Raw genomic sequence first — 16,771 nt, 5'->3', positions numbered from 1 at the left:
TATCTGCATCAAAATTAATTTTTTGAAGAACTTCACCGTAATTTTTTTTTAAATATTTTATGTATTTTAAGGGGATTATATATTATCTCATGATTTAAGCATAGAAACTCAAATTTTCTTATATTTACTCATTTTTTAAGAGGTTTTTTCATTTTTACACTTCAAAATAATTTTTTTTTCGCATTTTTACGGAATTATACATAAAAATCCCTATTGCAACTAGCGCTGCAACTTAAATTGCAACAAAAAATCGTACAGAAACTAACACTGCAACCGCTTTAGAAACTCAAACCGTAAATTAAAAAAAAAAAAAAAATAGTATATGGGTAATTTTTTTTTTAATTATTTATTAATATTATTATATTTAAAAAAAAAATAACCCTAATTAATTTCTGCTCTGCCCTTAACGTGTCACGACCTCCATTTCTTCCACATCCTCTTTCACCAACGATAAGGGGCGACCGACGCGTCTTCCACCGCCGCCGCCTCCTCCGCCTCTACTGTCGCAATCGACGCTGCGACCAACTCCTTCACCACCTACCTCAATCCAACACCTTTATTAACCCTACAGAATCAGAATCAGAATCAAAATCGGTATGTTAAATTTCTATCATTTGCCTTTAAATCTGCCCTCTGTTCTCTCTAGCTAACTTTTCCTCATTTTGAAAGCCCTAATCGCCATGGCAGATTCTATGGCTCCTCGTCGCTTTTCCGTTCTCTCGGCGGTGGGTATGGTACTGTTTTTTTCTTCTTATTTTTATGCACTTTCATTTATTTGTAATCTTGTTTATTGCTACCAGCACTAGTCTAAGTTCTTCAAATGATTCGAACTTAAGCCAATCCAATGTAAATTGATAGATGATTACTTCACATTTATTTGTTGATTACAATTGTGGTTTTGATTTACGTATTTTGTGTTACATATTACACTTGATATTGGAACTCCATTGTCTTATTTGTCTACTTCTCTGATTTTCTTTTCTTTCTTTCTCTTTTTGGGTCATCTTCTGATGTGCTGCTATTGAAAAAATAGGGTGTGTAGTGTTGTGGTTCCTATTTGAGCAAGAAGGTGATAACCCATTATCTTTTATGGCCAATGTTCTATTGTTACTTGTAATAGGAAACTAGAATAGAGAGAAAGCTTGAAGAGAGTATTTCAGACTTACCCCTTTTTTTTCTTATTTGGATTTTGGGACTGTTATGAAGGAGTGAGTGGGGATTCATTTCCCTATTTTCTCTTGTTACTTCATTTGGAAAATTGGAAATGCCTCAAACCCTAGTTTTGGTCATAGAACTTGTTGCTTGTCACTTTTCAGTTTGTGTCTAACAACAATGAAAGGAATATATATATTTCAATCTTATATAAGATCTTATCTCATAAATTTGGAAACTATAAATGTAGGTTGGCTCTCTGTGGTGTTTTGGAATTTTGTATTATTTGGACTCACTTAGAATTAAATTATAGTTCATATAAATTGCTTTAAATTATTTTTTTACAGTTTTAGAGGCTGAAATTCTGGTACTGATATGGAGATCTTATTGAAACTAATTACTGGAACTAGGAGAAGTGCACTCTTGCTTTTGTTAAATCTCTCTTTGCCTCTTGTTAGTATGCTCTTCCCACTTTCTGCTCTCCCTGTTTTTTTATCAACTCATGCATTGTTGCTAGGTAGACTCTTTTTCAGTTTGAATAGTAATTTGGTCAATCTCCATTTCCTTTTATTAAGTTTTCTTGCTCACACGACACGTTCATTATTCATATACATGTTCATGTTCTTTACCATCAAAAGATGAGAGATAAGATGAACTTATCTTCTTATGACTCCGCTTGTTAAAATAGTATGGATGTACTGGTATAACAAGGGCGATATATATGCATACAATAGCTCACTTTATTGTGTAATTAGTATGCATGTGTACAGCTCGCTTGTGCAACTGTCTTTGGCATTTGTTGTCCTCATTTTCATTACATAAATGGGATAGATCATTGTTTTACATGTATGTATGCTTAACTCAACTCGTTGTGCTGATGGGGACTTTTCTGTTTGCTCTACGTAGTCATGAACAATTGGAGTTATGCAGTTTTCTTGACTGAAAAAAGGGAAATCTTGTAGTGCTGCTTCATCTATTACTCTTTCCTTGTATTGGAATAGAATTATTTATGTTTTGGCAGAGACAGTCTGTTAACACAAGTTTGCTTTTGAGACAAACTATGAAATGATTAGCTAATTGCTTTATGCTTTTTTTTTTTTCTGTAGTTGATTGGAGTAAATGACGTATGGACATTTTTCTTTTTGTAGTTCTTTTGCCACGGAAGTATTAGATTAACATAAGTGGGACTTGAATCAGACTAATTACCTCCAATGATCGTATATATTCTTCAACTATCGAGTCTGAGCACTTTTGCAGTGAGACAGGTATTTACACGTTATTTTAAAGAACTAAGACTAACTAATAAAGCCATGGAGACGTGTCCTTCATATTTGCATTATATGCTTAGAATTCAAAACTTAATTTTGAATAACTTTCTATCCTTTTTATTTTCCAACAGAAATTAGAAATTTTAGTATTTTAAAATTTATGTTTTCCAGTTTAAAAAGATAAATATAGCTCCTAATTTTTAATAATATACTCTAATATTGATTGTCTACGTGACTGAAAAACCAGTCATCACTTCTTTTTCCTGCAACCTCAAGCTCTATGTATTTTAGTTTTGGTTTGATTTTAATGGTGTTTATTCTGTATTCTACGCAAAAACTCTACTTGGATATTTAAGAGAACCAATGCAACAGGAAACTCATCTTATTCAAGCTGTTGGGTATTGTTTTCTTTCTTGCTTGTAATAATTATTCTATAAATGTATGTGATAGATAAATTAATTTCAATGGTAAAAGTTAGTTTTTCCCCATAAATTAACACTCAAATGTAAATGTTAAGTTGTTAATATAATAATTTGGTTTTGTGAGTAAAACTAATTGTACTTTTTACCATATATATATGATGTATACTTCATTCTAAACTGTAGTTAGAATTTTAATTTCCTTGTTAGAGTCTTTGGTTCTTTTAAACTTTTGTTTGTATCTTTATCGAATAATGAATATTAGAAGTATACAGGGAAAGAAAATTCATCATTTTGTCACAGAGCTTACAGAAGACTGAATGTACTTGTTACAAACATACAATGCTTCATGACATTTATGGATTTTCCTATTGTTGGTTTTGTTTTGGGACATTTCTCTATTGAGCCTATGAAGTTTTTTCTTGCAGTGTCTATGGGGACAATTTTGTTAGGAGTTTAAAGGAAGTATGTCTGAGGGAACCAGTCTTGTAATTGAATCTTCTGAGAACTGTACAGATTTATCCCAAGATGATGTAAGCACGACTGGAGAAACATCTGATGACACAATTTTGTCTCGGCAGACTTCTGTAAACCTTGTTCCGTTTATTGGCCAAAGATTTGTATCTCAAGAAGCAGCATATGAATTTTATTGCAGCTTTGGAAAGCAATGTGGCTTTTCAATCCGACGCCACCGTACTCGTGGCAAGGATGGGGTTGGTCGTGGAATTACAAGAAGGGATTTCACTTGCCATCGTGCTGGATATCCACAGATGAAGCCATCTGAAGATGGAAAGTTGCAAAGAAACAGAAAGTCATCAAGGTGTGGATGTCAAGCTTATATGCGAATTGTTAAGCGAGCAGAGTTCGATCATGTACCCGAATGGCGTGTTACAGGCTTTAGCAACAACCATAACCATGAGCTTCTGAAATCAAATGAAGTTTGTGTGATCCCGACCTACTGTATCATTTCTCCTGATGACAAGAGTAGGATTTGCTTGTTTGCAAAAGCTGGGATGTCTGTGAGGCAAATGTTGAGATTGATGGAATTGGAGAAAGGTGTTAAACTGGGCTGCTTACCTTTTACTGAAATAGATGTGAGAAACTTATTACAGTCTTTTAGAAATGTTGATAGAGATAATGATGCTATTGATCTCATTTCTATGTGCAAAAAACTGAAAGATGAGAATCCCAACTTCAAATATGACTTTAAGATAGATGGCCATAACAGGCTGGATCACATAGCATGGTCGTATGCTTCATCTGTTCAATCATATGAAGCTTTTGGAGATGCAGTAGTTTTCGACACAACCCATCGTTTGGATGCCTATGATATGCTGTTAGGAATTTGGCTTGGAATTGACAACTATGGAACGACTTGTTTCTTTGGTTGTGTGCTTCTTCGAGATGAGAATATGCAATCTTTTTCATGGGCACTGAAGGTAAGATGCCAAAGATTATTACTAAGGCAATCTACATCTACCTTCTTATGAAAATCTAGCACTATATTGCTTGTGAATTTATTTAATTATCTTAGTTCACCATGGCTTAGATGGGGCACAAAATGAAGATCAGTCCTGCAGGGGACATAAATTTTTTGTTAGTTCACCATGGCTTAGATGGGGCACTACGTTTTTGTTTACCATTGAGTTCATGGTTGTTTGTTCCTAATATCTATGCTGTTTTCAACAGACATTTTTGGACTTCATGAAAGGAAAGGCTCCACAGACACTTTTAACGGACCACAACACATGGCTCAAAGAGTCAATTGTTAATGAAATGCCTCAAACGAAACATGCCTTTTGCATATGGCATATTATATCAAAATTCTCAAATTGGTTTTCTGTGCTTCTTGGATCACGTTATGATGAGTGGAAAATTGAATTTCATCATCTTTATAATCTAGACGGGGCAGATGATTTCGAAGAAGGATGGAGAGACATGGTTAATAAATATGGACTCCAAACAAACAGGCATATCATGAGCTTATATGCGCTGCGTACGTTTTGGGCTTTAGCCTTCTTGAGGCACTTTTTCTTTGCAGGGATGATGAATACATCTCAGGCTGAGTCGATAAATGCTTTTATTCAACGATTCTTGAGTGCACAATCTCAAATGGACCGATTTGTACATAATGTAACTTTCATCAACTCATGCCTTGTGGCAATTTCTCTTCGCAGTAATGATGAACACATTTCAAGCTGAGTCATTATGTGTGTATTCTAAGCCTATATATTTTAACATCTTTTTTGCAGTTGGCTGATGTCGTTGAGTTTAAAGATCGAGCTGGAGCAAAGCAAAAAATGCAACAGAAGATGCAGAAAGTCTGCCTCAAAACAGGCTCACCCATAGAAGCACATGCTGCCTCTGTTTTAACTCCTTATGCCTTTAATAAGCTTCAAGAAGAACTTGTACTGGCTCCACAGTATGCATCTGTTCCGGTAGATGATGGTTGTTTCCAGGTCAGACACCATACACAAATGGATGGAGGGTGCAAAGTGATTTGGCTTCCATGTCAAGAGCTCATCAGCTGTAGCTGCCATCAATTTGAGTTTTCAGGGATCCTTTGTAAGCATGTTCTTCGCGTGCTTTCTACTAATAATTGTTTTCACATCCCGGACGAGTATCTGCCAACCCGTTGGCGTGATGCCAGTTCTTCAACCACTTACACCTTTCAGAACACAAGTATGAGAGAGCATTCTGGAAAGGTTCAATTGTTAGAGTCTATGGCTTCTGCTCTTATTGCAGAATCAGTTGAAACAGATGAGCGCCTTGATAGTGCATGCGAGCAAATTGCAATTGTTCTTTCACGAATCAAAGACCTTCCTCGGCCAATGCACGACACTAATGATGATTATACTTGCCCTTCCGATGCATTGATTCTACAGGAAGTAGAAGATGCAGATGGAATTGTTCGTTTCACGGTTGGAAACCCTCACGAATCCATTTCCACGGGAAAGCTTAAAGAAAGAAGGCCAAGAGATGGAGTGGATATTGGTAGAAAGAGAAGGTCAGGGTCTTGTTGTGGACAGTTTGGACACGATGCGTCGGAGTGCCAACTAATGGGAGGTGATCATCTGAATGGAGATGCACTGGGATACTTGTAGTAGGATACAACACCCAAGATGGTAGTATAGAATGTACAAATTAATAGCAGCAGGAGTTCTAGTCTCAGCCTAATGTGGTTCAAGTTTTTTCTACTCCAAAATCTATATTGCTTTCATTTTTTGTGTCACTCCCCCCAGGAGTGAAGATCTGAACTAGAATTCTACTCAGATCTAGGGCTTAATTTAATTTGAAGAAATATAGTGATATTCTTTTCTTTTCTTTTTGTTATTTCAAAGAAGCCACACCAAGTGTAAAATTGGAATTCGAATTTGGAAGTGAATTCTTTTAATTACAAACTAACTTTTATTTACTTCTAAATGATGGATTGTTCCTTTCCTTGAGTTCAAAATGATCCTTGAATAAGTAGGTTTTGTTGCCAATTATGATCCTTGTAGAATTTTTGTCCTTTTAATTTTTTGTTATGTTAATTCAGTCCAGTTTAAAGGTACAAGAAAAAATAATATACAAATACCAATCCAACAATTGATTATGAGTCAGTATTTTTTTGTATGTTTAACATCAATAAACTAAATTTCAAGTAATTTAAAATTGTTAAATAAACAATACTATTGCCACCATATATGTAATCAGTCACATAAATAAATTATTTTAAAAAGAGAGCAGATTGTGATTGAAGGGAGACATTTACAACAATTTGTATAGTTCAAGAGAATCTTCACAACAAGAAAAAGTTTAGGAGATAACTCTACAAGGATTGTAGTTGTGGGAAAAAATTCAAAATTATTCTTTTCAATATCATTGGTTTAATTTATGCATAAAATGACATTTTTGTTATTGCTAGTTAAAAAAAATCAATATGTAAAATAGTCAATAAGAAAAAGTCATGTTAGCTTAAATTATTCAGCATGATATTCCAATAATTGATGCAAAAGTTTATTGATGAAATAATGTCGGTAGCATACAGAGAAAACTATATGGGTTATGCTGATATTCCAACCAGAGTATCATACTGATTTCAAATTAATTTAGATTTGTAATTATTTGGCCGAGGAAAACATCTTCATTGAAGACTTTGGCAACAATTTAAATTAGTCACATTTTAGAAATGGAAAACAATATCAATGCAGAGAAAAATAATAGGGATATAATGCTTTAATTTACATGTTGCATTATTATTCAATGCTCAAAATCAAACAACACACAATTATTTTCTATCTACTTTTTCACTAACGAACTCAATTTTTGCAATTGCCATTACTACTTATTAGTAGTACTTGCTTGCCTTAATGCCTTAGTACCTTACCTAACTAGTCAGCTTGCTCATCAGCCAGAGAAACCTTGCTTAGCCTGCTTGGTAATGATCTAACACCGCTGTTCGAATTCCTTCTACCTCCACCGTGGCGATGATGGCGCGAGCCAAAAAGCGCTCTTTTTACGAGCGCTTTCTCCATGTTGGAATTTGATGATGTTGAGCCTTTGGTGTTAGGCTTTTTCTCCTGCATACTCATCACTTGGCTTGTGCTAGTGCTAGTGCTAGTGCAAGCTTCATTGGCCTTGCTAGAAGCCATTTTGTTTGTAATTTGTAGTAGTTTTTTTTTTCTTCTAGTTTATAAGGTTTTGTTTTTACAAACAATTTTACATAATTGAAGGAATATGTTGGAAAAAAACAAGTGGGTTATATGGAGGAGCCATATTGGTGGTGTGGTGGGGTTCAACTTCAAAAAGAATCTATATGTGTAAAATTCTTACTCATGGAATTTGCTGCTGTCTTGTATTTTAAGAAATTGGTCAAAGGTAATAAAGTTGGCTCCTTTTTATTTGTTTGCTTGCATTTTGTATACTATCATAGTATAAAAAGTATATCATATAATTTTATGGGGTTTAAATACTAATCAATAATTATATTGTATTTGTAGATTGTTGTAAGAGATTAGTGACATTTGTCTATGGAAGCTTTTGTCTTTTTATTTGATATAAATATATGTGACATGACGAATGAGAAAAGGGTCTTTATTGTTAAGGGAAGGACAATGAAAAAGGAACATATTATTGTAATTTGTAAATCAATTTGGAGTGTTTGCATATTATACGTTGAGAAAGTTTAAGTGGGAATATCACCTTAAGAATATTATAAAATACACACCCCAATTTATTAATAGTCAACTCACGAAATGCCTCTTCTAAATAATTTCTTGCATTAAAAATATATTTTGGTGTCTAGTCACTATTTTCTTTTAAAAAGTATGCTTTTTTTTTCAAATTCCAGACATTGTAGTTAGAGATTTTAAGCATTTGTTTATATCTTATTCCCTTTCTAAATAATTCCCAAAATAAAAAAAAAAATCCTCTTCCCACACTTTTATTATATAATATAAAAAAGGGATAATTATATGAAATAATAATTTTTATATTTAAAGTTTTTTTTATATATTTTACGGTATTTTATAACAATACAAAAAAAATCACATAAAAGTAACAAGAAAACAACATTAAAATAACAACAAAACAATATAAAAGAAATATACAAATAACAAAAAATTAACAACAAAATAACAAGAATACAATATAAAAATATACTATAAAATACCATATTTTATATAAATAAAATCTAAAAAACCATAAAAATATTAAAAAATTACATACAAACTGTATTTTCCTAATTTTTTTGTTATTTTTGTGGTTTTTAAAATTTTACTTCATTTATATATTAAAATGATAAAAATATTACACAAATACATTAGGTAGACCCTATAAACATTTATACAGTCTGGCAACAAAAATTTACAAAAATACCTCTTGCTCTAACCATTCAGCCTCACTAACCTTCTTCAACAATGACAACTTTCAGCAACCAAATCAGTAAGTCAACTAAAAATAAATATATTTTATTTAAAAACTAATATATAATAATAAAAAATATTATTTTGAATGATGGACAAGTTATTATCTAATTTTATATGACACTGTATATTTTAAATGAATATATTTTATTTAAAAACTAATATATAATAATAAAAAATATTATTTTGAATGTAATTTTTGACATTATAGTTAAAATGGAAAGAGTCTTTTAACTTACAGTTTGTGTTAGTATATGGACACGTTATTATCTAATTTTATATGACAATGTATACTGTAATTATAGCAGTATCTCATCCAGTGGCGGAACCAGACGACAAAATAAGGAGGGGCCAAATAAAATGTATTTTCACCTAATTTTTTTAGTATGTAGTATTTTATAAATCAATATAAGAAGTTAATTAGCTTTAGGCTAATTAGTAATTTTTCCCTCTAAAATTTGGCATGTAGTAAATCGTGCCCCCTGAACTTTTTTGGCCGTCAAAAATTCCTCCCGAACTATTGAGATTGTTAAATTTAAGGACTTTTGTCTAATTTCATTCAATTTTACTGTTTCAGTGATTATTTATGTACTAAACTATGCTCCCCAAACTTTGATATCTACCAAATCAGACCCATCAAACTTTGATATGTACTAAATCACGTCCATTGAACTTTTATCCATGTTAGAATTTTTTTACTAAAATTAGACAAAAGTCCTTAAATTTAACAATCTCAATAGTTTGGAGGGAATTTTTAACGACCAAAAAAGTTCAGGGGCACGATTTAGTACATGTCAAAGTTTAGAATGAAAAATTACTAGGCTAATTAGTAATTTTTTCCCCCGAACTTTGACATGTACTAAATCGTGCCCCCTAAACTTTTTTTGCCGTTAAAAATTTCGTCCGAACTAATTAGCCAAATTACTAATTAGTACATGTTAAAGTTCAGGGGAAAAAATTACTAATTAGCCAAATTACTAATTAGCCTTAGCTTTATACAACATATATAAAATAATAAGAAATAATAAAGAGCATCTTATAGTGCCAAGTACTATAAAAAGTGGCATGTAAAATAATATTGAGTCCTAAATATTTTAATTTAATAAATAATATAAAAAATCGCTAACCACTTGTAAAGTGTCATATTAATATGATATTGGATACCATAAGAATACATATATAAAAACACATATAAATATAGATCATACAAAAGTATTCTTCAAAAATAAATTATATTAATAATTTTTTTTTTGTCATTTTTTACTATAAATAAATAACTAATTTAAATGGGCTATTGGATTTGGGCTTCTTTTTCAATTTCAACTTCACTATTTATTATGAGGCTTAGTAATAAGAGAATTATCATATTTTTCTAATAAGTAAAATCTAATTATTCTAATTTAATTTATATATTATGTATATTTTTTTTTTTTCTAAAAAGTTAGGGGGGGCCATGGCCACTCCTTATCTATGGAGTTCCGCCACTGATCTCATCAGTTTTCAAATTTTTTTTTAATAATTTATGGTATTAAAAATAAGGTTCAATAATCAATTATGTGTGTGAGTTTTTTAATTTATTTTTATACGCGTGCAATTAACTATTTTGAACTCTATTTGCAATATTTTTTTTGGGTAAATTGCGGCATAAATACCTATGTTTCAGATTTTATACACTTAAATACCTAATATTTATTTTTGGAGGCAAAAATACCTAATGTTACAATTCTCTTACACCGTTACTGCCACTCATAAATACGGACACGTGAAGGGTTCAGATGCATTACATTTATTTTTATTTTATTTTAAAACTTAATATTCTTAATATCATAAACTAAATGCTACTTTTTCAAAAAAAAAAAAAAACTTGTTCTCATTAACAATTTTCACATGATATTGGCACTTAAATTCGATAATCATGTTCCATATACTACACTGGTTCACTCAGCTATGGTAATGTAGTATTGCATTTCTCTTATTGTTTTTAAAAAATCAAGTAATATTTAGTTTTTTATATTAAGAATATTAAATTTAAAAATAAAATAAAAAAATATAATGCATTTGGGCCCTCCACGTAGGCATGTCAAAAAGATCCATTTAGTTGGAGCGGGTTGGAGCTCTGACCCGACGGATCACCTCTGATCCGAAACATTCGGATACTTATTGGATCTTGGATCAGATTCGCTCCGCCCCGCCTAATTTTTTTCTGGATTGGATCTGATCCAACCCGATTTCAATTTATTTAAAAAAAAAAAAAACTTAATTCAAGACTCAGATCCCTTGGGACTTGGACTCGGACCCGGACCCAGACTCGGACCCAGACCCAGACCGGGACCCGGGACCCGGACCCAAAACCAAACCCAGACCTGGACCCAGACATGGACCGGGACTCGGACCCCGACCGGGACCGGGACTTGGACCCAGGACCCGGACCTGCCCGGGACTCAGACCCAGGACCCGAACCCGGGACCTGGGACCCGGACCACGGACCCAGGACCCGGGACCCGGACCTGGACCCTAGACCCAGACCCGGACCTGGGACCCGAACCCCGGACCGGGGCTCGTACCCGTACCCGAACCCGAACCCGGACCCTGACCCGGGACCTAGACCCGAACCGGGACCCGGGACCCAAACTCGGACCCCGTTCCGGGATCGGGACCCGGACCCGGACCCCGGACCGGGACCCGAACCTGGACCCGTACTCGGACCCGGGACCCGGACCTAGACCCGTACCGGACCTAAGACCCAGACCCAAACCCGCCCAGAACTCAGACCCGGGACCCGGACCCGGACCTGGACCCGAAACCCAAACCCGGACCCGGACCCCATACTCCGACCTTGACCCAGACCCGGACTCAAACCCAGACCCCAAACCTGGACCGGGACCCGAACCCATTGATATAAAATTAATATGGATATAAAATTATAAGTTAATATTAAAATTCTTTTAAAAAAATAATCGAGTCGGATCTTATCTGCTCCATATAAGGCGGGTCGGATCTGATCTGATCCAGCGGGGTGGGGCGGGGGCGGGGAAGATCCGTACATGATTTGGATCATATCGGATCATAGTCGGATCAGATCCAACCCGCCCCCATTGACATTCCTACCTCCACGTGTCCATATTTATGAGTTAATAATCAAAGTGGTAGTAAGAGAATTATAACATTAGGTATTTTTACCACCAAAAATAAACATTAGGTATTTAAGTGTATAAAATCGAAAACATTAGGTATTTATGTCGAAATTTACCTTATTTTTTTTTTGTTAACTAGTAGGATGTGTGGTATAACTATAATGTACATTGTCATATAAAAAAATAAATAATTATTTCTCCATATATAGAAAAAAAAATATTCTTACAAGTAGAATTCTCATGTAGGAGCTTCACTTTTAACCTTACCATAGAGCATTTCTTGTTTTCAGTATATAGAGAATAGTAAACTAATTTTTTATATAATAGTGTGCATGATATTTATAGTAGACATTTGTAGCCCAAATTTTGATAAGGATGACATGTCAAGATGAAACAAAAATTTTGAGTATATGGGATGAAAGTGAGTAATAACATATGATGGGTATATTCTATGTGTGTGGGAGATAGAGAAACTATCCCCATAGGGGTAAGTTTAGCAGTAATTTCCTTGGGAGTAAGTCTAGCAGTCACTCTCCTAACGTGAGTAAAGTGACTACCCCTAGGAAGGGATGGACAAGTACCCCCATTGTGATTTAAACAATCACCACTCCCCTAAGGGTGAGTCATCTACTCAAGGGCGATAGATTAGTCTAGAGAGTATACCTCTCACCCCCTACACTCTTATTCTCCAAATATCACATTCCATCTACACATGATATGGTTAGTACAATATGTCTTCTCAATATTAAGACTTACCTATTGCTAAACATTAAACACTACATGAGGTAGGGGTGTTCATTAAACCGCTCAAACTGCTCAAACTGCCCGCACTACAAAAAAAATGTAGTTTGAAATTCTTCGCGGTGCGGTCGCGGTTTGAATTTTTCCTAAACCGCGCGGTGCGGTACGGTTTGCGGTTTTGAATTGTTAATATGCGGTTCAAACCGCACCGCACCGCACATTATAAAAATACCAATTTTTATATTTATTTAGGTCCAATATGTGAATGTCCAAACCAAAGTCCACTAATTATTGTATTGTTGAAACTTAATTTTTTTTGCATTTTTATTTTCAAGACTTATGGTATTTTTGATAAGTGTTGCTCAAATTTTGTTGTATTTGTGATAGTTTAATCATTTGGTGATAGTCCAAACCGCAAAACCGCATCGCACCGCACCATTTTTTGCGGTGCGATTTTTGCGATTTTTTAGTTTCGCGGTGCGGGTGCGGTTTGGAAAATTAGAAAAACCGCATGTGCAGGTTGGTTTGAAAAAATGGTCAAAAACCGCACCACCCGCACTGCGAACACCCCTAACATGAGGAGTAGTCAGGCTATATCCTAAGGAATACATGTTGGATTTATGCCTTAAAAACAAGTAATTAATAGATAATATATTACAAAATATATGAAACACAATTATAAGATAAATTGATACATTAATTATAGAAGTATAATTGATAAATATCTAAAAATTCCTTATTTAATGGAGAAAGTATAATCTTGTAAGGATGTACAAGAGAATTAAGATTATACAATATGAATAAAACTAATCGGTGGTGTATTAAATTAAAGGAATCTTTAATATAGAACTACCAAGTATGGTTTATTGTACACTATACTCGTGTGTGTGTGATTTTAATTCAGATCACATATGTGGATAGACATGTAGTAAAGGAGTTGTATATAATTTGATCATACATGATTGGACCGATATGTAATAACATATTTCATCAACATGTCGTTTATCATGAAAGAGTTATTCATTTCACAACGATGATCATTAATAGATCAGTATAAATTTTGAGTATACATGAATTCCTATTGTGTTCATTAAATTCTTTGATTCACTCGTTAAAGTTTCTCAGAGAATATGATTCTTACAACTTTAGTTTTGGGAGCTTAATAACATGAGTGGCTAAGAACATGATACAATAATAGAATTCAAAATTTCTGAAAGAATTGAATATTAGTTCTCTTAGGGCCCATTTGGTACGCAGGATTGGACTGGATTGGACTGAAAAGGATTGGACTGGACTGGACAAGATTGGATTATGCTGAAAGTAATCCTGTGTTTGGTTTAAGAATGGACTAGACTATTTTATTTATTTCCTTTTAGAAAAAAAAAACTTAAATTAAATAAAAACATATAATAATAAATTAAAATTAAAATATATAATAATAAATAAATATAAATAAATAATTCGTAGCAAAAAAAATAATATATCATATATAATTAAGAATATATCATAAATATATAATCAAATATTTTGTCATATCTTTTATTTAATAAATAATTAAAATAGTAAAACAAAAATACTTGAATAATATAAAATTGTTTATCTTAAACACTAATTTAATATAAATATTAATTTTTTAAAATATTTATATAAATTTTTTAGTAATTTAAAAATAATATATAATTTTACTGTCATATTTTTTTTTCTTAGAATTAATTTAAAATTTAAGTAACTATTATTTAATTAATAATATTCTAAATTTTAAAAATTTGTGTATAATAATTCAAAATTATACATTTTCACTAATTTTAATGAATAAGTTTTTGATAAAAAAATGTATAAATAAATGTGTGATAATTATTTCCTTTAAATTCTAATTAAATTTAAAATATATTAATAAAATTTAAATTAAAAAAACGATAAAAAAAATCTCACCTGCATGGGATTATTTATCCCACCCTGCTGGATGGGATAAATAATCCCAGACAAATGAGGTTAACTGGATTAGTTATCCAGACTTCTAACATGCCCAAACACTGGATTGGACAAACTAGCCTGTCTAATCCAATCCAGTGCTACGTACCAAACGGGATAGTGTTAATTCTTAGAGTGTTAATAGCTGGATCCAAATCTATACTTAGATTATAGATTAACTATTCACATTAAATTAAGGGTACATAAGGAATCAAGAGATAATTAGAAGGATAAAATGTAATTTTGACCAACTCTAATTATGAACTAATAATTGGATGGCGAACTATTTATATTGATTATATTAATGGACTACTGGTAAGAATTCAGTAATATAATTCTATATTGTCAACGAATGCAATTTCATATTTATAGTGAATTAATAAACCGAATTATTCTATTGATGAGATCAATAATAATCAAGTATTTATTGAAGCTTCAAAATATAGATACATGGTCTCCAATACTATGTATATGGTTAGTCAATCAAGACTATTTAATGATACAATTTTAGATTCTTGCCATTAAACCTAACCAAATTGTCTAAAAAAATTTATATATTAGTCTTTAATATATTTTAGTTACTATTGTATAATGATATTTGAGAATAATGTTAGCCATAATATTGATATTATTATTTTAAGAATATTATAAACTTTGAAAGTAACAATATTTAGTAAGAAAATAAATAATTATTTTTTAAAAAATTACAACAGTTAGAAAATACAAATTATGACTTTAAATTAAACCAATTTATTCTTTAAGTAGATTGGTTTAGTTTAGTTTAAATATTGAGTTAGTTAAGTTCGATTTTGAACATTTTAAAATTCATAATGTTGGTTTGTTTTAGAAAAGAAATAAAAATCTAAACCAACCCAATCCATTTATACTTATGGAGAATAAAGTTCCATGGAAGCCACCTAATCTGAATGGCCTAAAACTAAAGGTGGATGCAGCGGTGAACATGAACACCCACACTTTGGGTATCGCCGCTTTATTAAAAACAGTCCAAAGTTGTTTTAAATCGGATGAGATGAAGGCAAATGCTCTTTATCATAATATTATTTGGACGAGTCAACTACAAATTCCTATTACACTTATTAAAATTGATGATTTAATGGTCTTTGCTGTTTTATCTATAACATCTTTAGATTTGTCTTTTATTTCAAATTTAACTTCTAATATTTGCTATTTTTTATTTTCTCTCTCTAGAATTATTGTCTCACATGTTTGGAGACATACTAAACAAACATACATGGTTTAACAAAATATGATTTAGAGTTGAATGAAAATATATATTAAATGGGTGAATTCTTTATCTTATTATTTTCTCTATTGTTATAAATGATTTATAATTTATAATAATAGTGGAAAAAATTTCAAAAAAATATAAACTATCGATATATATTAATAATTCAAGAATGGCATGGACAATAAGATAATTTAAATATATACATAATATTGAATATGTTTAACTGAATTATATAAAATAAGAATAAAAATTGAGACCCTGCTTCCCATAAATTAAGATTAAGATATGTTTTTAAAAAAGGTTGATATTAAAAATAAAAGATTAAAAAGAAAAAACCTTTAGTAGCAACTTAAGCAAACGGACATCCCATATTCGTTATTTCGTTATTCTTCAATCGTCTCTTTTGTTCTTTACTACTTTATTTATTTATTTATTTTCTTTATTTGAAAGGGCTCTTTACTTTACTAGTTTCACTTTAAGCCTTTGCTCCCTACATTTTATTTTCCACCTCCAACATAAAATGAGCTTTTTATTAAAAATGTTTCGAATTATTTGCAAGATGTTTCGAATTATTTGTCAACATCTACAGCCTCCTATTATTTTTATTAAAAATAAATAAATAAATAAATAAAGGTTGTTTGGAATAATTAATTAGTGTCGGTACCCTATTATCCTTCAATATATATTTAATTTCTAGATACAGTACTATAATATAATTATCTTATCCACTCACAATCTAACATTTGTGATACTATATCATATAGAAATTCTCAAATAAAATTATAGAAATTTAACATGAATTCAATAATAATATCATTCATTCAAAATTGAAACTATGTAGTTTTTTATTCTTTATTAGAACTATTTAGTATACAGTTATAATTATTCGATAACAAACACTATTAGTTAGAATCTTTCAAAAAAAAAAAAC

The 16,771-nt window shown here is 31.8% G+C and overlaps 1 protein-coding gene across 10 annotated transcripts; it reads left to right on the top strand.

Annotated features, from left to right (window-relative positions):
- The first annotated feature begins 382 nt into the window (after positions 1-382).
- LOC115722622 (protein FAR1-RELATED SEQUENCE 11) lies at positions 383-6,262 on the top strand. Of its 10 annotated transcripts, none has more exons than XM_030651871.2 (6): positions 383-594; positions 688-734; positions 2,301-2,417; positions 3,268-4,278; positions 4,529-4,972; positions 5,092-6,262. In XM_030651871.2, the coding sequence occupies exons 4-6, from the start codon at positions 3,307-3,309 to the stop codon at positions 5,941-5,943; spliced, it is 2,268 nt and encodes a 755-aa protein (XP_030507731.2). In that variant the 5' UTR covers positions 383-594; positions 688-734; positions 2,301-2,417; positions 3,268-3,306; the 3' UTR covers positions 5,944-6,262. The 10 variants fall into 10 exon arrangements, with proteins under 10 accessions (XP_030507731.2, XP_060960584.1, XP_060960588.1 ...); XM_061104605.1 differs by having other exon boundaries at positions 392-594; positions 688-725; positions 3,255-4,278; XM_061104603.1 differs by having other exon boundaries at positions 392-594; positions 688-729; positions 3,255-4,278.
- Positions 6,263-16,771: the final 10,509 nt, after the last annotated feature.

The sequence above is a fragment of the Cannabis sativa genome, chromosome 9, assembly GCF_029168945.1.
Source record: "Cannabis sativa cultivar Pink pepper isolate KNU-18-1 chromosome 9, ASM2916894v1, whole genome shotgun sequence".
Lineage (NCBI taxonomy): Eukaryota > Viridiplantae > Streptophyta > Magnoliopsida > Rosales > Cannabaceae > Cannabis > Cannabis sativa.
The sequence above is the reverse complement of the archived record's forward strand: the minus strand, read 5'-3'. Positions and strand labels throughout refer to the sequence as shown.

Coding starts and splice junctions, on each gene's coding strand:
- LOC115722622 (XM_030651871.2), top strand. CDS start 3,307: ATGTCTGAGGGAACCAGTCTTGTAATTGAATCTTCTGAGAACTGTACA. Junction 4,279..4,528: donor CTTTTTCATGGGCACTGAAG/GTAAGATGCCAA, acceptor TGTTTTCAACAG/ACATTTTTGGACTTCATGAA. Junction 4,973..5,091: donor TGGACCGATTTGTACATAAT/GTAACTTTCATC, acceptor TCTTTTTTGCAG/TTGGCTGATGTCGTTGAGTT.